The 27805-nt window shown below is 57.8% G+C and overlaps 1 protein-coding gene across 8 annotated transcripts in view; it reads right to left on the minus strand.

Annotated features, from left to right (window-relative positions):
• CFAP74 (cilia and flagella associated protein 74) overlaps positions 1 to 27805 on the minus strand; it is a 61603-nt gene that overhangs the window by 26133 nt on the left and 7665 nt on the right. For 6 of the 8 annotated variants that reach the window (XR_006601611.1, XR_006601612.1, XM_013064599.2 and 3 more), the window contains 15 exons: positions 25288 to 25372; positions 19961 to 20042; positions 19686 to 19826; positions 18036 to 18134; positions 16299 to 16406; positions 13658 to 13831; positions 12948 to 13058; positions 12422 to 12524; positions 11562 to 11719; positions 10203 to 10407; positions 8795 to 8953; positions 6709 to 6882; positions 6163 to 6281; positions 3665 to 3731; positions 3176 to 3265 (listed from right to left, as the gene is read on the minus strand). Coding sequence is in view for 6 of the 8 variants with exons in the window: in XM_013064599.2 (XP_012920053.2) it covers positions 3176 to 3265; positions 3665 to 3731; positions 6163 to 6281; positions 6709 to 6882; positions 8795 to 8953; positions 10203 to 10407; positions 11562 to 11719; positions 12422 to 12524; positions 12948 to 13058; positions 13658 to 13831; positions 16299 to 16406; positions 18036 to 18134; positions 19686 to 19826; positions 19961 to 20042; positions 25288 to 25372 (1875 nt within the window). In the remaining 2 variants the exon portion in view is untranslated. The remainder of the gene's footprint in view (positions 1 to 3175; positions 3266 to 3664; positions 3732 to 6162; positions 6282 to 6708; positions 6883 to 8794; positions 8954 to 10202; positions 10408 to 11561; positions 11720 to 12421; positions 12525 to 12947; positions 13059 to 13657; positions 13832 to 16298; positions 16407 to 18035; positions 18135 to 19685; positions 19827 to 19960; positions 20043 to 25287; positions 25373 to 27805) is intronic. The other 2 variants (XM_013064600.2, XM_013064602.2) reach the window with 2 other exon arrangements.

The following is a 27805-nucleotide window of genomic DNA, read 5'->3' on the forward strand; positions in this document are numbered from 1 at the left end:
GGCTGGAGAAAGTCTCAGAGGACTTTCAGCTAAGATACGACAACGGGGTGTCGAATCTGAAAGGAAGCGGGCAGAGCCTCGGGGACTGTGGGCCGGCATCCGCGTCACGGGGGCCCGACGGCAGGAGATGAGGAATACGGCTCCAGGGGCCCGAGGGTGACGAGAGACAGGAATATGAGACCAGCACGGGGGCACATCATAATCAGACCTTTGAGACAGAGGGGAGAGGTGACACCAGTGTACATGAGGCCACACCACAACGGTCACCAGATTTCAGAAGCCCCAGAGGCCAGAGGGCCGTGGGCCAATGTGTGCAAATGACCAAAAGGGAACCACCGTCAGCCAAAACCCTTCTCCAGCAAAACCATCTTTCCAAAGTGAGAGAAACCAAGACATTTCCAGACGAACAAAAGCTGAGGGCCTTGCAGGAAATGTGCCCGGAGCCTGGGGGCCAAACAGAGACCCAGCGAGGTCGTCGCTGGAGGCCCCAGTAAAGGCGAGCGCACGGGCGACGGGAAAGCCAGTGTTCTCGTCCCGGTGCTGTCACTGTGGGTTTTGTTCTCTCCGCGATTTAGGAGACTGATTCACTGCTGCTGCGGCGGCGTTTGTTTTAAGCAGGTATCGGTCTAGAAGCTAATGTTGCCGTCGCTTTGGTTTGAGACCCACGTTTTGTTTTCTACATAAATTAAGAGACTAATGCAGTCGCGACACTGTGAGCTTGTGGTCTTGGACGCACCGTCACAGGGTGTAGTGCTGTGACATTCGCACCTGGAAGGGGCGGGCCGAGCCGTGGGGAGCGGACCGTCTGTGCCGTGGCATGAAGCCGCTGTGACTTCAGGATGCGGAATGTAATCCCTTGGTAACCGCTCGGCAAATAGCTACGGATGTACTCGGAAGGGAATGGGAAGGAGTTTAAACATTTGACTCTAAAAACAATCAGCTGAACCCAGAAGAAGACAGGGGCACAGGAAACCAGGGCCAGTGGGGTGGAAGCTGGGCCTGTGCACCAGTGCACCTTGACAGGGACAGACACTCTGACCCATGCGGCAGCGTGCATGACTCCCGTCAGTCACAGAAGGTCACAGAAAGTCACAGACGGTCACAGGAGACACCTACCGCGGCATCACACTTCCATAGGCCCCGAGCGCGTTCAGATCCCTAGAGACAGAAGGCGAGGAGGTGCCAGGGCCAGAGCAGGAGCAGTGGGGAGCGCTGTCTGAGGACAGAGTTCCTTTCTGGAAGGTGGGAGAGATCTGGAGAGCATGATGGCTGTGCCTGCCCGTCACGACAGAGCCGTGGACTTACATGCCACACCCGGTGCCCATGGGGAGCTCCTGCCAGGGACGCTGCTGCCCGGACGGGGCTGCCTGGCCAAGCCCAGCCTGCACACCCGTGACCGTGGGACAACATGCCTACTGCTGCGATCAGCCGCTGCATTTGGGGACGGCTGGTTACACGGCATCACTGCAGGGATGCTGACCTCCGCACTCAGGAGGGGCCCCGAGGTGCCGGTTTCTGCGGGAGAATGTCCCCCTTTATCCCAGAGACCGGTGGAAGTTCTCTAAGTGTTATGATGTTGCTGGTTTATGTGCAAGCAGATCAGAAGACAGACAGACAGACAGACAGACCGACCAAGCAAACGTGGTAACTGTCAACACAGATGGGATCCGGGTGCGGACATCCTCTGCTGTTTTTCTGCTTTTCCTTACGTTTCAAATCTTTCTATTTATTTATTTTATTTATTTATTTGACAGACAGAGATCACATAGGCAGAGAGGCAGGCAGAGAGAGAGAGGGGGAAGCAGACTCCTCGCTGAGCAGAGAGCTCGATGCGGGGCTCGATCCCAGGACCCTGAGACCATGAGACCATGACCTGAGCCGAAGGCAGAGGCCCAACCCACTGAGCCAATCAGGTGCCCCGAAATTTTTCTTAATTAAAAAAAAGATCCTGGGGTGCCTGGGTAGCTCAGACGGGTAAGCCTCTGCCTTCAGCTCAGGTCATGATCTCAGGGTCCTGGGATCCAGCCCCTCATCAGGTTCTCCACTCGCTGGGGAGCCTGCTTCCCCCCTCTCTCTGCCTGCCTCTCTGCCTACTTGTGATCTCTGTCTGTCAAATAAATAAATAAAATCTTTAAAAAAAAATCCTGACGAGCATTGAGCAAGGCATGGAACACTGCTGAATCATGTCCTACCCCTGAAACTAATGTGACCTCGTCTGCCAGCCACAGCTCAGTAATAAAAGTTAAAAATACAAAACGATTTTTAAAAGAATCAGTTCTGCACAGCAAAGGCAGACAAAATGAAAGCGCAACCTACAGAATGGGAGAAAATACTTGCCATCCAAAATATATGAAGAACTCACACAACTCAATAATGAAAAAACAGTTTGGTTAAAAATGGGCAGAGAACCTGAACAGACATCTTTCTATCTTTCTTTCTTTCTTTTTAAATAGAGAATAAAATTAAAGCTGTTCTTATTGACGGGGCATTCAAGTGAGCGAGGGCCGGGGGCGCAGCCCTTCTCCACAGCCAGCACACGCTCTGCCACAGGAGCCATGTGCACGGCCAGCAGGCACACGGAAATTACTCAACGTCGCTCACCATCAGGGAACCGCAGGTCAGCCCACGACAAGGCACCACCTCCCAGCTATCAGAATGGTGAGACAGAAACGCCAGAAACAACAGGGGTCTGTGAGGACGTGGAGAAGGGGAATCACACTGGCGCAGCCACTAGGAAAACAGCATGGGGATTCCTCAGAACGTCAAACACAGAGCGACTCTGCAATTGGCAACAGCACTTCTGGCAACGCATCCAAAGGAAAGGGCAGCACTAACTCAGAGACAGCCGCACCCGGATTCACAGCAGCATCGTTCCCAAAGACCAACCACTGCGGACAACCTATGCGTCTGCCAACGGGTGACCAGATGGATGAAGGCTATCTTGCCGTTTGGAGCAGCGCAGACGGGCCTTGAAGGCCCCGTGGGAAGTGAGATGCGGCAGGCAGAGAAAGACAACGGCGGCGTGGCCTCCCTTCCCTGCGGGATCTACAAAACCCAAGCTCGCAGATGCGGACGGCAGGGCGGGGAAACGGGGAAGGTGGCCCTCAGGTGCAAATTTCAGCTGTCAGGCTGGGGATGTGATGCACCCCGCGGGGACCAGCGTTTCTGCACTCACCGCACACTTCTTCGTGGAGCACTTCAGCGGCACGGAAAACCCCCCTGTCTGAGTCATAAATGAGACATTTCCTTCCAGATCTTCGTTGATCTAAAAAACAGAACCCCAACCGCTATGACTTTGTAGCTTGACCCAGGGACACGTGCTGTGGCTCCAGGACCACAGCCTGGACCTGGGCATCCACACGGCGGCCGGGGGGAGCCTTGCACTGGCCAGGGAACATTCCAACATGCCCCATTTTAGACCCAAGAACAGCACCAGATTGCACCTGCTTGCTAGCAAACATCAGGGCAGGCTTGTAATTCTTCCTAACATCAGGAACATGGATGACCATGTTTGGAACTAGAACAGGGACCTGTGGGACCCCTATGGACACCAGAACAGTGTCTGCAGAGCCTGAGGAGGGTCAGAGACCTGGTGCCCCCCCCACACCCACTCACAATGGAGGAAAGTCCCTTCACACCGTCTGGGTTTGGAACAGACACTCACCATGGGCTTGAAGGTGACAAGTACTTCGCAGGACATCCCAGCTGACATGGGACCAGGGGGATCAAAGCTGCGGGAACAAGCGTCTGTGTGACATGCGAACAGATCAGATTGACAGGGAACGTGTGGTTGGGCTGGAATCAGCTGTGTGCAGTAGCCACGGCCCGGAGCAGCCACCGAGAGGGACTTCTGGACCCCTTCCTGCCTGTCCTAGGCACCGAGCCCGGGTCCCAGGGCCCAGGACACACGTAATGGGTGCAGAGGGAGGGAGGGGCCGGGAGCCATGGGGTGAACAGCAGTGCCCCCAGGGGACACGTGTGTCCCTGCCTGGAGCCAAGGGCAGGATGTTAACACCCATGTGAGGGCTGTGAGCCAGGCAGGGGCTGGCACTGACCCTGCACGCAGCCAGGACCCTGGGAACCCCACTTGCAGTGAAAGATCCCAAGAAAGAGCCCCAGCTTCACAGGGAGACTCGGGGGGTTGGTCAGCCTGTCTTGGTCTGGAACCTGAGTGAGGAAAAGAAGCTCCCAGAGAATTCCTATAGCGGGGAGTACTTGGCATTTCGGTTAGAAATGCACAGCTATGATCTGATGTAGGCGTCTCCCCCCCGGGCTGGTAGTGACCGCACAGCACCAGGCAGAGCCAAAACCTGTCTGTGCGGGAAGGGAAGTTTGTGACGCCACATCACAGAGACCCCCTGGGGGAGGGCAGAGTCCCACTGGTGATAAGATGGGACTCCCTTGTTGGAAAGGACACGTGGACACCGACACATGTGCAGACGGCAGGCCAGACTCTGAGGGCCTCGGGGAAGAGAAGGATTGGATGTCACCTTAAAAATGACCAAGGACAGAAATAGAGAACCACAGACATGGGAAAGGAGCCAGACGTGGTCGCGAGGTAGCCGCTGGCCTGAGGCAGGGCGCAGGGCTCCTGGAAATGAGAAGTGTGGCCACTGACACAATTTCAATAGCCAAGTAGACACGGAGGGAGAAGGGCCGACTCAGTGTCCGCCTCGAGAACACCTGGACACCAGCTGGGAGATGTCCACAGCTGTTCAGACTCTGGGTCCTCAGTGAGCCCTAACGTGTCTAAGAAAACCAGCCCAAGCCTGATGTGCTGCGGAGGAGCTTCAGGACCCCAGAGACAAGGACATCTTAAGGAGACCAGAGTGAAAGCCAGACACTATACAAGGGCTGGACCTTCGGGCTGACACTGACTTGTCAGCAGCAGCCACAGGAACCAAAAGGTGGCTGGGGGGGACCCTCAGGGCAGGACTCCAGCTGCAGCCCCACTGGGGAGTGCTTCGGGTGCTGAGGGAGCGGACACCCTGAGTCGGGGCCCCTGGACACTCCCCAGAGACCCACAGACCAGCGTGAAGTCCACATAGACCATAAGTAAATCCCGTGCCTCCAGGAATGCAGGAATGCAGGACGGCAGGACAGAGTAATGGGGCCGGCAGCAGTTCCCAGCTGGGCTCTGCCCACACAGGCCTTTGCAGACAGCACAAGAGCCTACAACGCTGCCGGAGAGAGTGAAGGGGGGAATGCAGATGCCCTGTCTGATCTACAAGCAGCCCCCAGAAGTGGACAGCATGTCCTGCATGGGAGAAGCTGATCAGAGTTCAGGTCAGCGAGCGCAGAGCACAGGGACAGGCGGTGGGGACGGTCGGTGGGGACCTGCCCTGCACCCACGCCCTCCAGCCAGCAGTCCTAGAGCTGTCCCCGGTCATCGCAGGCCTCCAAATGCATCAATTAAAAGCTGGCAGAGGGGCGCCCGGGTGGCTCAGTGAGTTAAAGCCTCTGCCTTCAGCTCAGGTCATGGTCCCAGGGTCCTGGGATCGAGCCCCGCATCAAGCTCTCTGCTCAGCGGGGAGCCTGCTTCCTCCTCTCTCTGCCTGCCTCTCTGCCTACTTGTGACCTCTGTCTGTCGAATAGATGAATTAAAACTTAAAAAAAAACACAACCTGGCAGAAACCAGGAAGAAGCTTTTTTAAAACCGAAGGCAAAATGCTAAGGCGCAGAAGCAAAGAGAGACATCGCCGCAGACACGAGCAGGTCAGCACGAAAGAAAGGAGCGGAGAAGTAACGCAGGGGAGAAGCAGGCGTTAAAGGGGACCAGGTAGACGTGAAAAGGTCCACCTCACGCACCAGTGGGGTCGTAGAAAGAGGACGCAGAAACACGTGACAGAGAGGACACGCAAAGACAGCTGGGGACAGTCCTGGGGCGGGGACGGCTTTAACCTGCTCACAGGAAAGGCCCAGCAACCACCAGGGACATCTCACCCAGAGTGGGCGACACCAAAACACGGACAGGGAGGAAATGTGGCTGCCACAGCCCTGATCGCGCCGATGGGGCTGACCCCAGACGGCGCCAACCCAAGCTGACAGGCCGAGCTGTCTCCCAGCGGAAGGCGTTAGCCCAGACCAAGGCCGCCTGGGTGTGGGGCAGCAGCTCGACACACGGGGGACCACACCGCCCGGGCGCGCCCCATGGCCTCTCACTGGACGTGGATGAAGTCCTGGAGACGCTCCTCCACGCCCACCAGCTTGCAGAAGTTAATGCTGTAGGTGGCGTTCGTCAACGTGATCTTTTTCTTGTACACTTTGCCGATATCAAAATCCTGGGAAACCAGAGAAGTTCCTCTGAGCACGGGGCAGCCTCTCCCCATGCGCCCCGACGCCCGCGTGCCGACGACGTGAGGACGGCGGCAGAGGCAGCACGGGGAGCGTCCTAAGAGCCGAGCAACAATTCCCTAGGTCCCCCGACTTAGGAAGGGCCTCGGGAGACTCGGGAAGAGCAGGGAGAGCAGGAGCGGGACGCAGCCACCCGGGGATCTCCGTGTCACGGAGGGAGCCCCCCAGCACCCTGTCCTGCAGAGTCTGGAGACAGACGACGTGTGAGCACGGACCTCATGTCCCTTCCCAGGGAGGCCGTCGGCTGGGACCAGGGCCCTCCCAGGGCCGCTGTCTGACCCCCCAGCACCCTCAGCACCGGGGGGACCGGTAGTGCCGCGCGCCGTCTGCGGCCCTGAGGGCTCTCGGGCTCACCGTGAAGTGGACGAGCCGCGGCTTGCTCTTGAAGGGGCGACCTCGGAACTCGCGCCCGGACACCACCTGCCTGTGGGTCAGTCGGCTGCGCAGCTGCTCCGCGGTGCGGGCCAGGATGTCCTTGTCCATCTTCGTCCCCCCCACGGGCTTCCGGTCCACGCCCTCCTTGGGCACCTGCGGTTCCAGGAAACGGCAGCCGACACTCGAGGGCCAGCCCGGGCGCAGCGAGGCGCTCTCCCCGCGGCCGAGGGCATCTCGGTGGCCGCAGAGGTTAACCGCGCAGAGCCGGGGCTGGAGCAGCCGGGCCGGGACAGCCCGCACCGCCCGGCAGGCTGCTCAGGGAGCCCGGCGATCCCTTCTTCAGAGAGAAAGGACAGATGGGAAGTGTAGACCCATCCAGGGTCCCCGCAGATTTCTGGGAAGTAATGGCAGGCCAGAGTTTTCTAGATTGTTGAACAGTTTATTTATTTAACTGTATTTATTTATTTATTTGGCAGGAGAGCAGCAGAGGGAGAGCGAGAATATTTTTCTTTTTTTAAGATCTTATTTATTTATTTATTTTTAAATTTATTTATTTGACAGAGACACAGCGAGAGGGGGGGGATGGGAGAGGGAAAAGCAGGCTCCCCTGCCGAGCAGGGAGCCCGACACAGGGCTCCATCCCAGGACCCTGGGACCGTGACCAGAGTCTAAGGCAGGTGGTCACCGACTGAGCCCCCCAGGTGCCGCAGGAGACAGAGGGTCTCAGTCAGGCTCTGCGCCGGCCGTGGGCACCTCACTGCTCAGATAGCGTCTGACTCTAGACTCTGGGTCTGGCCGTGATCTTGGGGTTCAGAGACGGAGCCCGGGTCAGGCTCCACGCTCAGTGGGACGTCTGTTTGTCCCACTCCCTCTGCCTACACCCGACACCCCCAGCCGTGCTCTTTCTTTCTTACTCTCACATAAATAAATAAATCTTTAAAAACAATAAAATAAAGAGCTAATGTCTCAGTAACAACAAAGCAAAATTTTAAAAAAAGACACGGAGGCTTAACTGATTGAACTACCCAGATACCCCAGCTTCCTAGATTTTTAAGCTTTTTTAAAAAAAAATTTATTCATGTTGAACTAATTAGGACTGGGTCAATGAAGATTGTCTAGTGGACATTCTTTTATTTTTTAAAAATTTTTAAAAAATATTTTATTAATTTATTTGTCAGCAGCAGGAGAGAGAGAGAGAGCGAGCACACAAGCAGGCAGAGAGGCAGGCAGAGGCAGAGGGAGAAGCAGGCTCCCGTTGAGCAAGGAGCCCATGCGGGACTCGATCCCAGAATCCTGGGATCACGACCCGAGCTGAAGGCAGCCGCCTAACCCACTGAGCCACCCAGGCGTCCTACACTGGACATTCTTTTAAACACCTCCTTCCAAAGGGCCATGTTCCCATCAATTCTTAGCCTTGTGCTGACCACTGAAGTTGTGTACTTAAAGGTTCTCTGGTTCTGTTCTCTAGCTCAAGAGCTTCATCTTGCCTGCAGGAATATTTTGAGAAATTTTGTGAAATATCTGTTGAAATCCATAAACACTGTATCTTTTTTTTTTTTAAGATTTTATTTATTTATTTGACAGACAGAGATCACAAGTAGGCAGAGAGGCAGGCAGAGAGAGAGAGGAGGAAGCAGGTTCCCCGCAGAGCAGAGAGCCCGATGCGGGACTCGACTCCAGGATGCTGGGATCATGACCTGAGCTGAAAGCAGAGGCTTTAACCCACTGAGCCACCCAGGCGCCCCCATAAACACTGTATCTTAAAAATTTCTCTGACCCTTGAGAATGGCAACCCTGTCAAAAATAAATAAAAAAGCAAAAAAATTTTTATTTATTTACTTGACAGAGAGAGAGAGAGCGCACAACCAGGAGGAACACCAGTTTCCTAGAATTTTAAATCAGGCCAACAGGAAGGTTTTGAAATGTGCAGCAGGGAGCGGCACAAATACCACGGCCCCTGGGCGAGGGGAGTGACCGGGCGCGGGGCTCCGTCTGCAGCCTTGGCTCCAGGCCAGCAGGCGCCCCGCATTTCCAACCTCAGGTCCTGGACGCAGGAAGCGCTCACCTGGTACGGCTTATAGTCTTCCTTCCAGAGCCCGGGGATCTCCGGCTCGGCCAGCGTGTCATCTTCCCAGCTGGTGTTCCCGGCATCTCCCTGGACGGACTCGCTGGAAATGGCTTCCAGTAACTGTGAGGCTCTGGGGTGTGTGGCCGCGTCGCCATCCTGTTGTTGGGGAAGAGAAGGTGGTAACGAATCACAGAAAATAGGGACGCTACAGATCAGCGAGAAGAAAATAACCCTCACAGAGAGCCCTTGGGGCTTACCTGGGACTGGAACACAGTTTGTTTTGTAACTTTTCCCATTTAAAATATAAGTATCTTTATACAGCATGAAATATTTTTCTCCAACACCCACAAGAATCCAGAAGACACCAGTAGGTGTCTTAGTTTTGCACGATTTCTAATTTTTGCTCCTATGAACCACACTCTGGAAAAGTCCTTCATGGTTACCCCTCGGAGGACGCCTTGTCCTGGGACTGGGCTTCAGTGGGGCCTGGGCACAGCCTCCCTCCAGGGCTCCCGGTCTGGACGGGCAGGGAAAGCTCCTGGGGCAGCTGGCTGGAGACTGCGGCCAGGGGGCCAGAGGGCCCGGGCGGGCAAGAGGAGGCGGCGGCCGGGAGGGAGGCCGGGAGGAGCGCCAGCTCAGCGTGGACACGGGGCTGCGAAGCAGGAGACTGAAGACCACCTCGGGGCAGAGTGAAGGCCCCACAGAGGCCGAAGGCAGTGCCCCGAGGGCTTTTAGCGGCTGTGCGTTTGTTGGAGCCAGTGCCCCGGACCTCGAGGTTTTGGGGTATACGAGGGCAGAAGTGCTGCACTGGGCTCAGGAGGGGGGGCTCGTGTCTGTGCCCCATACCTGCGAAGACAGGTCACTAGGTCACCTGCCCGGGGGGCTGGCCGGAGTCGGCCCTCGGTAGGGTTGCCGGCGTGAGGGGATGAGGCAGGCACGAGACGGAGGACGCAGGAGTCTGAGGCACAAATGCCCCCTGGGCCGGGACTGGCCTCTGCTCGTTGGCCTGTCTCAGTTACATAGGGACAGGTCAGGCGACCTGAGCCACCATGTTGCCTCCTGCAGTGGAGTCCCCAGGGCGTGGCTCCCTTGTGGATGGGGCACCAGAGACCTGGGTCTGTCCGTGTGCCTGCGGCATCGCCCAGGAAAGGACAGCTCTCTGGTGGGCGCCCCGTGGCCTGCCGCCCGCGTGCTGTGGAGAGGACATGCCCGCCCCCGTGGGGCGCCCCAGCAAGGACAGCCCGAGGAAGAGCACGCTGGAGACATCCTGGGGCGGGACGGGCAGTTTCTTCGGTTGGATCTTAGCCGGAGGGGTTGGTACAATGACGCCAGGTCCCGGGCCCTTGGGTCATCCGTCTGCGCCCCTGGAGGTGCACACGTTTGACTGGAAGGGCTCCCGGCTCACCAGCAGGTGACAGGAAGGGACTGCTGTGTCCTGCCCCTCACAGATGTTCGTGATGTAACTCCACGTCCGCTCCCGCAGAGCCGGCCGGTCCCGGGCTGTGGCAGGGCACGACTGTTTCTTCCTCCTGCTCTCGACCTTGGCCTCTTCCTTCAGAATCCGACCTACGATCTCTTGCTTTCTGAGTCTCTGCTCTTCCTCGAAGGTGCTATGGGAAAACACTGTGTGGGCCAGAGTGGGCGAGATGCACGGTTCGATCGGCTTCGGGGTGGGGGGGGGTGTGGGGGCAGGCGGCCCTGGCTCAGCACTGACCCTCAGGAGACACTTCCGCAGGGACCCAGGTCCAGCCCCTGGGCACAGGGTTGCAAGGAACTGGTCCTGGCTCGAGCCCCTGGCTCCTGAGGGAGCAGATGAGGCCAGGAGGGCTGCCAGGCTGGAGATCCAGGACTTGAAGTTCTGGCCCAGCCTGGCCTAGGCCCAGGCCCCACAATAATCCTGACCCCACAAGTGTGGCCCCTGGCTCCTGGCTTCGAGGCCGGCGGCTGGGGCACGCCCACTGAGGCACAAAGCAAGGCCACACTCACTCATCCCGGCTCCTCCCCTCTGGCCTCCCTGTGCTAGGCCTGTGCCAGATGGCGGGGGTCAGGGGGCCTCGGTGGAGCTGTCCAGAGGAGCCTGCAGTGGGGTGGGGTGACGGCAAAGCTCCTGTGGTGACACTCAGGGCACAGTGACTCCCAGACTGGAGAGGCTGTCCCCAGGGAGACGACCAGGAGGCCAGCCCTGGGTAGACCCTAACAGTGGCCGTGATGGGTCGGGGGCTGGGGGCTGCTAGTGGGGAAAGGGACACGCCCCGCAGGAGGTGGGCAGGGGCAGAACACTGATATTGGGATCTCGGGAAGCCCACTCCTGCGGGGGACTTGGGGGCGGGAAGCAGGGTGGGGGCAGCCTGGGGGGCGAGGTACGGGGACCCCAAAGGGCTGAGGGGGGGGGTCTCAGGTTAGTGAGAAGGCTTAGTACCAGGTGCCCTTTTGGAGGAAATCAGAAAGGGGAGCCCAGGCTGCCCAGAGCCCCCGAGAGGAGGGTCGTGGACCACCCAGAGACAGGGAGAGCGAGCCACTCTGGGGTCTCAGGGCAGGTCTTGAGGAACCGGGAAACCAGGCCAGGAGCCTGAGGAGGGCTGCGCCGGGGAGACAGGGCCGGAAGGCTCTGGGGCCCGGGGGAGGCCCCACGTGCTGGGGTCTGGGGAGCAGGGTGTGGCGGGAGGGCTGGAGCCCCCATGCGAGGGGGAAGACCGGGGAGGGAAGCAGCCTGCCTGACTGGGCTGGCCCAGGGGCTCCTCCCCGGAGCGTACCTCGCACTCACCGGTTCTGGGCTTCCAGCTCCTGGCACCTGCGCTGATGGAAAAGCTGTCTGAAGGCGTCCCCACCTTGGGCCAGAATCATCTCCTTCTCGGTCTGGGCCTTCTGCTCAGCCAGCTCCGCCTTCGCCTGGCTCCACGCTTGAAATTTCCGGAGCGTTTCCTTGGGAATCGAGAGCATTGGCACACACATGTGCACTCTCACCCCGGAACTTTCTGTCTCACGGGTGAAGTTAAACTAGCTCTGAGATTTCCGAAGGGACCTGCAGTCTGAGGGCGCGGCCGCTGTCTTCTGCTGGCCTCTGCCCACTGGCTGTTTCTTGGCCTCCCTGGGTTTCCCACCAAGAGGCCTGCTCTCTCTTGCCTCTAAGCCTTGGCAAATGCTGTTCCCCTTCTTCCTCTCTCCATGTTCCAGGCCCAGCTGCCATACCTGAGGCCCCGGGGGTGTCGCTTCCTTCAGGAAGATCCCGGACCCCTGCCCACGGCCTCAGGAAGCCCTGGTCCTCCTGGAGCCTTGTCGACTTGTCATCACTCGTTCCACAGACCAGGTCCCCTGAGGACAGGTCTGGGGACTTTCTTCCTGCCCAGCTAGGACCTGGCTAGGGCCAGCACAGACCGGGGGACAACAGATCCTTGGGGGAGCGACTGAGTGGGGAGTGTGAGGACATGGGACTCCCGTCTGGAGGAGCGGGGACTCAGGAAGACGCGGCAGGCCGGGCCAAGCGGTGTGCAGGTGTGGAGCCCTGCCTGGAAGGACACACGCCTGCCTGGACAGGCTCCTGGAGGGTTGCGCGGGGCTCTGCGGGTGTTGGGAGGCTCTGGGGCTGTCCTTCTGGGGATGAACGGCTGTGAGCCGGGCGCCTACCCTGTTGGCTGTGACGCTGTTCTTCAGGGCCAGGACTGCGTCCATGCGCCTCCTCATGTGTGCCCGGGCCTCCTGCTCCTCCTGCTCCTCCTGCTCCCGGCATCTGGGGGAAGGCGCATTTTTCACCAGAAGGACCAAAATCTCATTGATGCGCAAGAACAGGACTAGGAGGAGCCTGGGGGTTGGGCATGTCCACCAGGGAAATAATGGACTGTGGCGACATGGAAGGCACAGTGCCGTGTGGGGCATCTGTCTGTCCGTCCGTCTGTCCGTCTGTCCATCCGTCTGTCACGAGGACACACGGAAACACGTCTCCCCGGACTGGAGGCTGCTGCCACCTCATGGGAGGTCCTCTTCTGAGAACAAGCAGGTGATCAGCTCAAAACTAAAAACACAGTTTTATTATTTTTTAACAGTAAAGTGATGATTTAATAATAAAATTGGGGAATTTTAAAACAAAAACAAAGGATCCATTCTTCTGTTTCTCCTCAGGGGTATCAACGGGAAGAGAGTCTGAAGATGCTACCTCCTCAGGGAAGCCTTCAGGAATTTCACTGCCGCCTTGCGATTCCTCTGGGCATCTTCCACCAGCTTCTGGTGCCTGAGCCCGTGCTCCTTCTGGAGGTACGTGGACTTCCTGCGGGGGCACAGGGCCGTGGGAACAGACACACGTGAGCCTCGGCTCTGCAGGGGCCACGCCCGCCTGGGGAACAGGTGTCCCGAAGGACCAGGCCGGCAGCACCCGTGTGCTCGTGCTAAGGGCGAGGGGCGAGATGGGGCAGGGCAGGCACCACGGGCAGGACCAGGACCCAGCTGGAGGGGAGGGGTGGCTGAGGACCCCACGAGGGACAGGGGGCTTGGTTCCCAGAGCAATCTGGCAGTGGACTGGCTGGGACGGGGAGGGGAAGAGTCGCGAGGACCTCAGGAAAGGAGCTGGGGGCTGTGCCCAGGGAGTGGGGTGCTCCCTTCACAGTGGGGCGGGGCCATGGCGCACGTGCCGACGTGCCCTGCCCCGCTCAGGAGTGGCCCAACAGGAGGCCCCCGCACCCTGGGAACTGCAGGGTCTGAGCCCTTGGGAGCAGCCAGAGGAGGAAAGGGAAGGAAAAGTGGGTGTCAGGTCCAGCCGGGGGAGGGGCGGCGCGGAGGACTCCGGCCGGGCCACGGGCGGGGGCAGGGCTCTGCGGGGACAAGCCCGTCTCTGCGGAGCCCCCGCGCCCGCAGGCCCTCACCACCCACCTCACCCTCAGCAGCCGGTTCCGCTCCGCCTTCTCCGAGGCGGCCTCCTCCCGGCGGAGCTGCTTGGCCGCCTGCTCCCGGAGGTGCTTCCTGCCGGCCGCCTCCTCCTCCAGGGCAGACTTCTGGGCACCCTCGAGCTGTCTCTCCTGGATGGCGACGTGCCACATGCTGCTCCTTCAAACAAGAGACACTTCTGTTTGTGTCGGCGAAGGTGTGGGAGACCTGGGCCCGCACCCTCCGTGGAGTGTCCACTCCAGGGGTCTGGGAGGGCCTGGACAGCCAGTTTTGACCAACACCGGTGAAAGGTCAGCATGTCCTCCTGGGAGCCTTCTGGGCCTGCAGCTGCTGGAGAGCGAGGCTCCCCCTTCACCTCAGCACCTGCGGCCCCTGCCCTGCTTGAACCTGGATCTCCACCTGGATGGCCCATGGGCACCACCTGCACCGGCCCCCTCCTGGCCTGAGGACGGGGTGGCACCCTGAAATAGGCCAGGGGCACAGGTGAGAGACGCTGCCCTTGAAGGGGGCTCCCTGTGGCACTGGGACATGGAGGGGAGGGGGCTGGGGTTCTGGGGGTTTCTGGGCTCTGGGCATGGACGGGTGGCAAGAATGTTTGGCTGATTGATTATGGGGTCCCTAGGCTTGAAATAGATGGGGGCTTCACTAAGGTCCCACCTTCTCCAAATAACCAGCATGGTCAGTCAGAGAGAGGTAGCCGTGACAGGAAGGTCAGAGGGCCAGACGCATGCAGGAGGTTTTGGGGAAGCACACAGACTCGGCTCCTCGGGGCCGAGCGCCCAGTCCACCCGCAGCAGAGGGCTGGCCAGGCCCCACTCTGCACACGCCCTTCACGACCCAGACAGTCCTGCCCCGAGCTGGGCACGGCGGTCTGTGCTCTGGGGAGCAGCCGCTTTCTCTGGACACAGAGCTTCCTTCTTCACCTGTGTCCCTGTCACTGTTGCGATTCCCTGAGAAGCACAGTCGCTCAGCTCACCGTGCGCCACCGTGACGCCCGCGCGATGGCATCATTTCAGAGGCGGAAGTGCCCAGGTGAGGAGAAGGCTCAGTTCCCCACGCGCCGGGCGCCTGTGGGCTCGGCAGCTGGTTCTGCCGACGTCTGGACGCCAACTTGAGACTCAACACGAGGTGGCCGGTTCCCAAGGGGACGGCCTGTGACCCTGCATCCCATATGCACACCCTAGGCCCTGCCCCCACCTCGCCTCTGTGGATCCAAATGTTGCAGCAGGGACAGCATGTCACTTCTGAGACGACCCCGGGGCTTTGGGCTTGCTACTTCCCCTCCCCCTCCGCATCGCTCACCTGGGGGCTCAGTGTCCTGTTCCGAGAAGCCCTAGGGGGAGGCCTCTGTTGGGGAGAGCTAAGTGGGCCTGGAAGCTGACCCCACGCAGCCGGGCGAGCCTTCAGATGCTGCTGCCTTGGCTGCCATCCTTAGGGGAGACCTTGAGTCAGAACCACTCGGCCACACTGCTCCTGGCAGTCAGAACCACTCGGCCACACTGTTCCTGGCTTCCCGACCCTCTAGGAAGGCTGAGAGAATGCTTGTCGTGCTCAACTGTGGACACACTGGGTCCCTGCTATGCACAGGAGCGCAGATGGATCTGGGAATCTGACAAGGCAGGACCACAGCTTTTTTGTGGCTCTGGTGAAGACGACTGCCCAGCTGGGTGCTGGTTGGTGAGCCCTGGCCTTGGGCCCAACTGTCAAGCAAGGACCACGTAACGCCTTCATCCTCTCTGGCTTGCTCACAGAAGGATCCACCATCCAGGCCACCTTTCTCTCCTTCCCTCCTCTCTCTAGATTATGGGAAGGGGGCTGTGCTTCATCCCATAGGAGCTGGGGATCGGCGGGACGGCGCTGAGCTTCCAGGAGGGAGGGGTTCCAGACTGGTCCCCGGCCCCGAGACTTGCTGGGGGCCGCAATGGTTCTTCCAGCAGAGGTGTGGCCTGTGGCCGACGCCCTGTCCTGGTCCTCTCTGTGCCTTCCTGTGTGCTTCCCAGAGGCCACCTGGCCAGCACTCGGAGGGGGCCCCTATGCAGGCGGAGCAGGGCACGAGGGACAAGAGAGCTCTGACCCCTCCTAGATCCCTTTCTTGCTTCAAGGAGCTAGAGGCGAAGCTGATCTTTGCGATCTGGTCTGCAAACACTGAGGACAACGCAACACTCTCTTCTGGCGGAGCCTTCACAAAGGTTGTGAAATACTTAAAAAAATGTTTTTTAACAGAAAGAAAGAGAGTGTGAGTGGGGGGTGGGGGGAGAAGGAGGGGGCACGTCAGGCGGACCCCCGCTGAGTGCAGAGCCTGGGGCTCCCTCTCAGCCCTGAGATCACCACCTGAGCCCACGGCGCCGGAGCGGCCGGACGCTTAGCTAACTGAGCTGCCCCGGGCACCCCTGAAACACTTGTGTAAAACGGTGCTGGCAGCTCTGTTAGCACAGGGCAGGAAAGGGGGAAGGAAAAGCAGATTTCACAGGTCTCCTACTGTAAACAAACATGGAGAAAGTGGGAAGCATTTCAAAAAACGGGAAGTCTTGTCTTTCAATGACTAAACAAGCTCCTTCCAGGTTCAGGGCAGTCAGAGGTCAAGCTCGAGGCTCCCATGTGCACCCCCAACCCGCGCCACACTCACTCGTGCTTCCGCAGCAGCTCCCTGATCTGTGCCTGCAGGACTCGCTCAGTGTCCAGCTCCCTGCAGAGGCGTCCGGACACCGCCTGGAGGCGGCCCAGGGCTGCACTGCTGAGACACAGGGCAGGGGGCAAGGGAGCGGGGTGGGGGCGGCGGCCTGGCCCCAAGACCCCCTGCAGCCACACCCACCAGGGTCGCCTTTTCATCTTCCTGAGAGAAACCTGTCTAAACCCACCAGCGGGGACCGGGTGCGACATCCTTTGCCCACTGCTGGCTGCTTGGCCAGTCACAGAACTTGCCAGACAACCTGACCGGGTCGTGCCACGGCCCCCTCTCCCCCAGCGCCGGGCCGGCTCCCCGGGCTCCAGCCTGTCCAAACTGCAGGCCACTCAGGTCCGGGAAGGGCCCGGCGCCCCTGCCCCAGGACTGTGCTGGGTGGCCAAAAAGCCAGTGCGAGACTCTCGCCTCTAAGCCCACTCTGCATCCCCTCACGTCATTCCCTGCTTGCATGCTGGAGCTGGGGCCGGTCCGGCGCACCACCCAGTCGTCCTAACCCCTGGTGTGTTCTGACATAATGACAGGGACACTGTGATAAACCGGGTAGCCAGTGGGGCTGCCTTTCGGGAAGAGCCTAGGATGATGCTGACCACAGGACCTGGCTGTGTGGATACCACAATCAGGACCCTAGACGCGGACAGCTGGGGAGGGGTTGTGAGATGCTGGTCGGTCCAGGCATCGTTTCTGGACACCTGGCCTGCTGTGTCCACAGAATCAGGAGGCTTTAAAAATCCTACAGAAGAGCCTGTCTCTCCCTGCGGGGGCTGGGCTGCAGGCTTCCCAAAGCTGCTGCTCCAAGCACTGGCGGGCTCCTGGCCCTGTCTGTCCTGTGGCCCCTGGAACCCCAGCACCTAGTGGCCAGGAGCCCCATCAGCCCTCCTGGGGCCAGTGGGGCCTGGCGCTGGCCCCTGTGGTGGGCGCTCTTCCCTCTCCCGGCAGCAAGTGGAGCAGCTGCCCTCAGGCTCCAGCTCAGAGCGCCGGGACCAAAGTCCCATGGCATCCCTTCTTAGCAGGGTGACCCTGGGCAGGTCACTAGTGTCCCCAAGTCTCTCCGAGGCCTGCTATGAAATTACAGGGCTGAAGCGCGTGGACACCATCTGGCTCCCAGGGGCACTGGGTGCACCTGCAGACGCCAGCCCTGTGTGCGTGCGGAGCTCCAAGCCAGTGTGTCTGTGCAGCAGCCACGGACCCCCTTGCCTGCCCTGCCCCCCAGTTTCGGTAGAGGCACCACCTGGCTGGGTGTTCAAGGCAAAGCCATCCTGACGTTTCTTCCCTGAAGCCTGCTGGTACCCCTGCACTGTCACCACCGAGTGGCCCCTCTGTTGGGCGCTCCTGGGGCTTCGCACATCCCCACCCCCCAGAATGTTCTTTCCTGGTCCAAGCAGGCAAGTTGTTTTTGTCACTCAGGTCCTAGCCTGGAGGTAACTTCTCAGGAGGGCTCCCTGGCCGCCTGTCTCAAAGTAGTCACCCTTCCTGACCTCACGGCCACCAGCTTTCTTGTCCTCGTGATCACTAGTTTCTTTGTTTCCATTTTGGGTTGTGTCTGTTTCCCACAGCGGAGGGCAGCTAGTCTGCTTCCTCGAGCACCTGCAGGCCGCAGGTGTTAGCACAGATCCTGGCTGGCGTGGGACTAGGTTGAGCCCCGACCGCCTGCCCCCCTCAGCGCCCCAGCAGGCGACCTACATGTTTTTGGCCTCTCTTTCCGCAGCCATCTCAGCCGCCACGCTCGCCTGCTGTTGGGTGATGAGCTCCATCCTCCGACGGCAAGCACGCAGCTCTCCTCTGGAAGCAAGCCAGAATTGGGATGAATGGCTGTCCGGAGTGCGCTCTCTCCGCAAGCTCTCCCCTGGTGCCTCTGACTGTCCCCCATCTTCAGAAAACGACAGTGGGGTTCAGGGCGGAGTGGGGCCTTTCCCTCCAGCTCCCCCTGCCGAGGCTGGGGACACGGTCATCTGTCCCCCATGCCCAGGCCAACGGGCCAGGGGACAGCGAGGTCACATCATCTTTCCAGGGATTTCTCTCCCACAATCCGGTTGCATGATCGTGGTGCTGGACGTCTGGTTTCTGAAAACCACCTGGGTGACGTCAGCCCAAATGAGAATGAGAATTCTCAAATGAGAAAGGAATGAGCTCAGGCATGTCAAGGACATAGGGGAGAGCCCTGGGGGCTGTGCACAGGGCCCACAGCGGTAGCCCCTCCTCGGTGATCCAGAACTCACAGACCCATCAGGACCACCAGCCAATGTGTGGGCCCGGACTAAACCCAACTCAAAATTCTAGTTCCTGGGATTAGCACAACCAAAGCAGCTCCAAACCACGTCCGGGGACGTGCAGGAGCTGCACAGGACGGGCGCGGTGTGGCGAGGACTCCGGCTCCTTAGGGGAAGCAACCAAGCGGAGGTTCTGCACAGGATATTTCTGTGTTTTTAGTATTTGGGAGTAAAGTATTGCAATTCCCGCAGTTTGCTGGCCAATAGCTGAGCAAAAAGAAATCACATGAACGGAGGAAGTCGGGACCGGAGAAGGCGATCCGCGGTGCACGAGCGACAGCTACACCCATGCCCCAAAGTTTCCAACCTTTCCGCGGGTTCGAACTTTTCTGCACAGACACCCCGGGAGCACGCGGAAGCGGGAGGGGCCTGCGGAGCGGCGGGGGGTCTGCAGGGGCGGCGCCGTCCACCGGAGGGCAAGCCCCACGCAGGCAGGCACCGGCCCGGCCGAGGCCCGGCGGGAACAGAGAGGGCAGCCTCTGCAGCTGGCCGCCACCGCCCAGGAGGCAGGAGGAAGTCTTCCATCAAGGACGGCCAGGGTCCAGCTGCGGGGCCTCGTGGGGTCGGCGGGGTCAGAGGGCTGGGCCGACGCCTCCTGGAACGAGGGTTGCTCCGCCCCCACGGCTCGCCCCGCCCCTACCTCTCGCCCCGCCCCTCCCACCGCTCGCCACGCCCCCCAACTCCAGCTCTCCCCACCTCCCTCGGTGGCTCCACCCACAACTCCCCGAGCCCGGGGCCACCCTGCCCCACCCACCACTTTCTCCCCATGGCCCCGCCCATCACCACGCCCCCGTTGCTCCCTCCCCACTTGGTTTTCTTTTCTTTTTTTTGTTTTCTTTTCTTTTTAAATTTATTTGAGAGAGAGAGAGAGAGAATAAGGGGGCGGGGCGGGCGGAGGGTCAGAGGGAGAGGAAGAGGCGGCCTCCCGCTGAGCACCCAGCACCCAGCACCCAGCGGGTGGCCGGCCGGGGAGCCGGGGCGGGCGGGTCCCTGGGCCAGTGGGGGACGATCCTAGGACCCCGACGTCCCGCCGTCCCCTGAGCAGCCGCCGGGCGTCCCTCACCTGGTTCTCTGGACGCAAAGCTCCTTCTCCCGGCGCAGCTCCTCCAGGCGGCTCAGGGGCCTCCAGCTCCTCCAGGCCCGCGCTCCGTCTGGGGCGGCCGCCCTCGTCTCCCGGGCGCCGGCCTCGGGCCCCTGCTCGGGGCTGAACCCGGAAAGGCGCCGACTGGCCCCGCAGCGCAGCCCCACCTTCCCGCCGCGGCCGCCCGCGAGGCTGCGGGGTCGCTGCCCCCCAGCCCCAGCCCCAGCCCCAGCCCCGGCCCCGGCCCCGGCTCTTACCCGCGCCGCGCGCCGGCTCCCTTCCCCGCTTCCGGAGGCGGGAATTCAACGGCGAACTCCGGGGCCTCTCGTTTGTCTCGTTCTAGAAACCGAGGCCCGAGAAAAGACAAAGAGCAGAGAAAGTCATGCAGGTCCGAAGCCCTGGGTGGACGCAGACCCGGCGGGCCCAGAAGCGGCTGGTGTCTCAGAGCAATGGCTCTGGGAGTGCGGCCCAGGGAGCCCCGGTGCGAGTGCCACAGGCCGCTGCAGAGTGTCTGCAAAATCAGAAACCATTTTCCTAACAACGCTAACGCATCGTCTGCGCCTTCATTCCCATTGCGTAAGTGTGCAGCGGAGTCTTCTGGAAGGTCCCGGGATACATAGTATCACACGGGCTAACACAGATGCGCGGGTGAGAATCCGTCTTCTGACAGACCGATGGTTTCTGTTACATGTAACAGGTTCAGTTTTGCTAATTTAAGTGAATAAATACAAAAAATTTTCAGCTTTAATATTTAATACAGTAAATATTAAAAGATATGATCAACATGAAAGCTCTTCAGGTCTTCAAGAATTTTTAAAAATGTAAAGGGATTCTCTGACAGAAAAGTTTAAGAAATATTGTCACCTCACCTAATTTCATCTCACCTCATCTTACCTCACTATACCTCACCTAATCTCATCTTAACTCACCTCACCTCATCTTCCCTCACCATACCTTACCTCACCACACCTTACCTCACTTCACCAAACCTCACCTTCTCTCTCAACTCACCTCACCTCACCTCATCTCACCATACCTTACCTGATATCACTATACCTCACCTAATACCACTTCACGTCACCTCACATCAACACACTTTACCTCACCTCACCACAATACACAACTCACCTCATCTCACCGTACCCATACTTCACAACAACTCACTTCATCCTACCACATCTCAGTATACCTCACTTAACCTCACAACACCATACCTCACCTAAATTCCTCACCTCACTGTACCACACCTCGCCTCATCTCACTACACCTCACCTCAACTCACTTACCTTACCTCACCATACCTCAGTAATTTCAACTCAAGTCACCTCATATCACCCACCTCTACATACTTCATCTCATCTCACCTCACCTCATCTTACATCACCATTCTTCACCTCACCTTATCCAATCTCACCTCAACACACCTCACCTCACATTGCTGTACCACACCTCCTCTTTTCCTTACCTCACCTAATCTCACCTCAACTCACCTCAGTTCATTTAACCACACCTCACCTCAATCACCATGATTTACTTCACCTCACTATATCACTACTTTATCTCACCACCTCACCTCATCATACCTCACCTTACCACAACGTACCTGACTAAACCTCACCACACCACAAACCATACCACACCATTCCTATCCTCACCTCAATTACCATACCACATCACTCCACACCTCACCTGACCTCATCTGACCTCACCAAACCTCACCTCACCACACCTCACCTTACCTCACCTCACCTTACCTCACCATACCTCATATCACTTCACTTCACCCAGCACACCTCGTCCTACCTCGCTGCATCACAACTCACCTTACCAGAACACATATTACCTCACCATACCTCATCTTACCATACCTCATCTCACACAACACCACACCTCACCTCATACCCACACCACACTTCACCTCACCTCACCAAACCTCACATCACTGCCCCTCACCTCACCTCACCATACCTCACCTCACCTCAGCTCAGCTCACTTCCACTCACCTCACATCAACTCTCCTCAACTCACCTCATCTCACTCCACCTGATATCATCCCATCTCACCTCACCATGTCTCAGTTCACCTTGCCTCACCATGCCTTGCCTTACCACACCTCACCTCATCTCACCTCTTATCACTTACTACACCACATCTTGCTTCTACCCACCACACTTCACTTACCTTGCCTCACCACATCTCACCAAACCTGACAATACCACAAACCACACCACATCATACCATACCTCATCTTCCTCAACTCACCATACCACAGCACTCCACACCTCATCTTACCTCACCTCACCACACCACACCTCACCTGACAATACCTCACCACAACTCAACTCCCCTCATTTCACCTCAACTCACTACACCTCACAACACCACAAACCACACCACACCATACCTCACCTCAACACACCCTGCCTCACCACACCTCACCTCACCAAGCATCACCTCATGTTACCACACCTCACTTCACATCCCCATATCTCACCTCATCTTACCACACTTCACCTCACCTAATCTCTCTTCAGTTTACTTCAGCTAATCTCACCGCACCTTACCTCATCTCACCACACCACAACTCACCTCATCTCACCAGACCTCACCTCACCATACTTCACATACCTCTCATCAGCTCACTTCACCCTACCACATCTCACCATAACTAACCTCACCATACCTCACCTAATCTTATCTCATCTTACCTCTGCTCACCACACCTCATATCACCATATCTCACCTCATCTCACCATGCCTCAGTTCACATTACCACAATTCAACTCATCTCCCACACTTCACCTCACCCAACTTCACCTCACCTCACCTCACCATACCTCACCTAATCTCACCTCAACACACCTTACCTCATATCACCACACCACACACCTCACCTCACCACATCGCAACTCACTTCATCTCACTATACCTCACCTACCTCATCTCACCTCACCTCAACTCACCTCATCTTACCTCACCACATTTCACCTTGCCTCACCTCACCTCACCATACTTTACTTCACCTCACCACATCCTACAACCCTGCAAAGCATGCCACACAACACCATGCCTCACCTCACCTCATCTCACTATATCACACCACCTCTCACTTCACCCACCTGACCACACCTTACCTCACCAGAAACTACACATGACAGCATCCTCACCTCATTTCCTATCACCATACCACACGACTCCACACCTCACCTCATCTCACCCTATCACCATACCACACGACTCCACACCTCACCTCATCTCACCTCACCACACCTCACTTCATCTTACCTCACCACACCACACCTCATCTAATCTCACCATACCTCATCTTAACTCACCTCACTTCACCACACCTCACCTAACTTCATTTCACCTCACCACACCTCACCTAATCTTACCTCAACTTACCTCACCTTTTCACACAACTCACTTTATCTCACCTCACCATACCTCACATCAGTTCACTTCACCCTAGTGCATCTTACCATACCTCATCGCACCACACCTTACCTCACCTCACCATACCTCACCTAATTTCACCTCACCTCATCTCATATCATCTCACCTCAACTCACCTTACCTCATTTCATCTCATCTCATCTCACCTCACATCTCATCTCACCCTATAACATCTCATCTCACACCACACCACACCTCAACTCACCAAACCTCACATCACCATACCTCACTTCACCTCACCATACCTCACCTCATCTCACCTCACTTCTACTCACCTCACATCGACTTTCCTCAACTCAACTCATCTCATCTCATCTCACCTCACCACGCTTCACTTCACTTGGCCTCATCATGCCTCACCTTACCACCCTTCACCTCATCTCACCTCATATCACTTTACTTGCACCACACCTTGCCTCTACTCACCACACTTCATTTGCCTCACCTCACCAAATCTTATAATACCACAAACCACACCCCATCACACCACACCTCACCTCACCTCAACTCACCATACCACACCATTCCACACCTCATCTTTCCTCACCTTACCACACCACACCTCACCTCACGTGACATCATCTCACTGTATTTCACCCCATCTTACCTCACCTCACATCACATTATACCTCACCATACCAGGCCTCATCTCACTACAGCTCATCACACCTCGACTCCCCTCATTTCACCTCAACTCACTACACCTCATCTCACAACACCACAAACCACACCACAGCCTGCCTCACCACACTTCATCTCACCAAGTGTCACCTCACATCACCACCTTACTTCACATCACCACACCACAACTCACCTCACCTTAGTCACCTCAATTCATCTTACCACACCTCACCCTCAGCTCACCATACCTCACCACACACCTCCTCTCTCCTCAGTACACCACACCACACCCCACACTCACATCTGACCTCACCTCACCTCACCATACTCTACTTCATCTTACTACACCTCACCTCACCAAACCTCACTTTACCACACCTCACCATACCTCACCTCACCATACCTCACAATACTATGAACCACACCACACTATACCTCACTTTACCACATCTCATCTCACCTCAACTCACCACACCTCAACCTCACCTCACCTCACATCACCATATTGCACTCCACATTTCACCTCACCTGACCAAATCTCACCTCACCTCACCTCATGTCACCATACTGCACTCCACACTTCATCTCACCTCACCAAACCTCACATCACCACACCTCACTTCACCTCACCAAACATCACTAGCCCTCACAACACCACAAACCATCTCTCACCTCATGTCACCATAGGTCACCTCACCTCAACCCCCCTCACCTCACCATACCACATCTCACCTCAGTTCATATCACCATACCATGCCACACTGCACCTCATTATCTCACTTCGCCTCACTAACCTCACCACACCTCACATCAGCCCGGCTTCTTCATCACTCCTTACTTTACCACACCTCACAATGCCATAACTCACCTCACTTTATCTCATTCTAGCTCACCACACCTCACCTCACCTCACCTCACCACATCACACCTCAACACATCTCACTTGATCATCTCACCTCACCTCACCATACCTCATATCACCTCACCTCGCCTCACCTCACAATATGTCACATAAGGTCACCTCACATCAGCATGCCTCATTACATCTCTCTTCAGTACTGAGAAAGGAGCCACGGTGGGGGGGGGGGTTGATGGGGGACGGAGGAAATTAGTCCGGGTTGGACTGTCCTGCCTGAGGCCTAGCGCTAACCCAAATCAAAGCAGGTCTTAGAAAAATGTGAGATTATCAGTGATTTTTAAAACTCTAACAGCTTTCAGGGAAAGAAAACAAAAAATAGGTCATATTCAAAGGACTGGGATAAAAACGGCATCTGGTTCTCAACAGAGATGTGAGAGCGGGAAAACCATGTTTGCTCCTTTCAAGATTCTCAGCCATAGTGTATCTTTCTTTCAACTCTAGACAGGAACATGTAAGCTCCCTCTTTTAGGGAAAACACATAAGCTGAAGAGCTGCGCTCTGTCCGAAGACGCGGAATTGAGGGAGACGAAGCCCATCACGCGTCTCCGCTGTTGCTGAAGCAGCTGCCGCCGGGGGGGATCTTCCCACCTTCCGCCGGCGCGAGGCCGTCCCGAAGCGGCGTCGGCGGGGCCGGGCGGGCGTCTTCTTCCATCTCGGGAAGCAGAAATTTTAGCTACAAACAAATTATCACAGTTACAGAGGAATAAGGCCATAGTTTTAAAAAGCCATAAATACTGGGTTTCACAAGAATTAACAATTTCTCGGGACGCCTGGGTGGCTCAGTTGGTGGACGACCGCCTTCGGCTCAGGTCAGGATCCCGGAGTCCCGGGATCGAGTCCCGCCTCGGGCTCCCGGCTCCACGGGGAGTCTGCTTCTCTCTGAGCTTCTCCTCGCTCATGCTCGCTCGCACTGTCTCTCTCTCAAATGAATAAATAAAATCTTAAAAAAAAAATAGAATTAACAATTTCTCCTCTGGAAAGACATTAAGAACATGCCTGAGCCGGAGCCTCGGGAGCAGCACTGGCAGCGCCGAGCTCAGGCTCTGCAAAGGGCCCCGAGCCCGGAGCTGCCTCCCGCCTCCGGCCGAGCACAGAAGGCTCAGGACAGACGCCGCCGCCGGGGAAGGTGCGGGAAGGGCCGCGAGGCCGGGCCGCGGTAGTCGCGGGGCGAGCGGGAAGGAAAACCACCGCGACACGGCGCCGCACACGATGCCCCAAACCCCGAGTCCCAACCGCGGCGACACGGGCGTCCCACGGGGCCCAGAACCGCTCCTCCAGGCGCGCCCGGACCGCCGGAGACGCGGCCCCACGCAAGTCCCGCGCGCGCGTCCGCCCGGCCCGGCCCGACCCCGCGGCCCGACCCGGCCCGACCCCGCGGCCCGCACTGCGCCCAGGCCCGGGGACGACGCGGGGCCCCGCGCGCGGCTGCATCCGGGACACACGGCGGCGGGCGGAGGGGCCGGACACCAAGGAGAACCAGACCCAAGTGCGGGCTCCACTGCGGGCGCCGCCGGGGAGAGGCTCGGGCTTGAGGCCGGGGATGCGGCGGGGCGGGAGCAGCGGCCCGGCCGCCCCAGGTCCTGCCGCAGAGGCGCTTCCCCGGGGACGCGGTGATCCCAACTCGCCCAAGCGCAGGTGCCGCACGCGGGCGCAGCGCGGCTCCGGAGCGAGGCTTTATTTTTGGGATTTTGTTTGTTTGTTTGAGGGAGAGCGAGCGAGCACAAGCGGGGGCAGCAGAGGGCGAGGGCGAGGCAGACGCGCCTCCAGCGGAGCCCGATGCGGGGCTCGATCCCGGGACCCAGGGGCCATGACCTGAGCCGAAGACGGAGGCTTTAACCCACTGAGCCCCCCAGGCGCCCCTCAAAAGCACTGCTTAGGAAATTTCAGAATATTCATTACACTTCATCATTTTGGGAACGCTCCGAGCTCGTCTGTGGAGAACGCTGATATTAAATGTTGATCTTATGTAGGAGATGCTAAAATTATAGACGAATTTGTTTCTCACTGCTTAATTTAGCCATTGCTTCAGAATAATTAACTGAAAAGTATTTTCAAAGCCTAATAATGTTTCCTGGACAAATCATGAATAAGTCAGTGCTAGTAATCCATTTTTTGATACGCCACAAAGAATCATGCATTTCCCTTCTGAGAGGCAGAATTTTAAGGCATCTTGTAAAACGCCAAATGCTCCTCCCGTTGATAAAATCTGTTGACCTACTGGTCGGGGATCCGCAGAGCTCTTGGAAGATCTGCACAAAGTGGAGGCATCTGTTCTGCTTCACAGTCATGACCTCCATGTGCTCGCGACAACGGTGTGACTGACCCCCCGGGGGGAACGAGTCTCTGAGCAGAGGCAGAACACCACAGTTTCACGGAAAACGACTACATCATAGCACTTTTTATCCACTTTTTCTTCAAGATGTTGTTTGTAAGTGATGCATACACCTGACGTGCGGCTTGAATTCACAGTCCAGACATCAAGAGTCACGGGGCACCCCGGGGGTGCAGTTGGTCGAGCCTCCGATTCCTGACTTTGGTTCAGGTCATGATGGCAGGGTGGTGAGGTCAAGCGCACGTCTGGCTCTGCGCTGGGCATGGACTCAGCTTGAGATTCTCTCTCTCTCTCTGCCCTTCCCCAAGCCCTCTCTCCCTCTCTCTCAAAAAGGAAGAAAGAAAGAAGGAGAGTCCCTGCTCCACGGACTGAGCCAGCCAGGTGCCCGCCAACCACACACACTCGGAATGTCCAGTGAAAAAGGGCACTTCTAGGGCGTGGCCTTTGGCCCCTCTTAAATTCTCACGAAAACCACAGCAGAAAGATTCAGTTTTCCCAACACACGAGTCCATAAGGACCAGGCCAACGGGAGGAGACATCATTTGAACCAAACAGAAGCTGGGAGGCGTGAGGATGTTATCGGCCCGGCTGGCAGGGGCAGACTGACCTTCCGGGGGAAAACTTGAAACACGATGCCCCTTGGGCACAGCACCCGCTGGTGAAAGGCCCCAGAACAGGGCGCCGATGAATTGGGGGTGGGGTAAAATCCGAAACAGCGATTTGCTCAGACGTGCTGAACAAGCAGCTCGAAGTGCCTTCCCTGCTTCTGGCTGC

Source organism: Mustela putorius, unplaced genomic scaffold (genome assembly GCF_011764305.1).
Source record: "Mustela putorius furo isolate JIRA1106 unplaced genomic scaffold, ASM1176430v1.1 tig00003853_pilon_pilon_pilon, whole genome shotgun sequence".
NCBI lineage: Eukaryota > Metazoa > Chordata > Mammalia > Carnivora > Mustelidae > Mustela > Mustela putorius.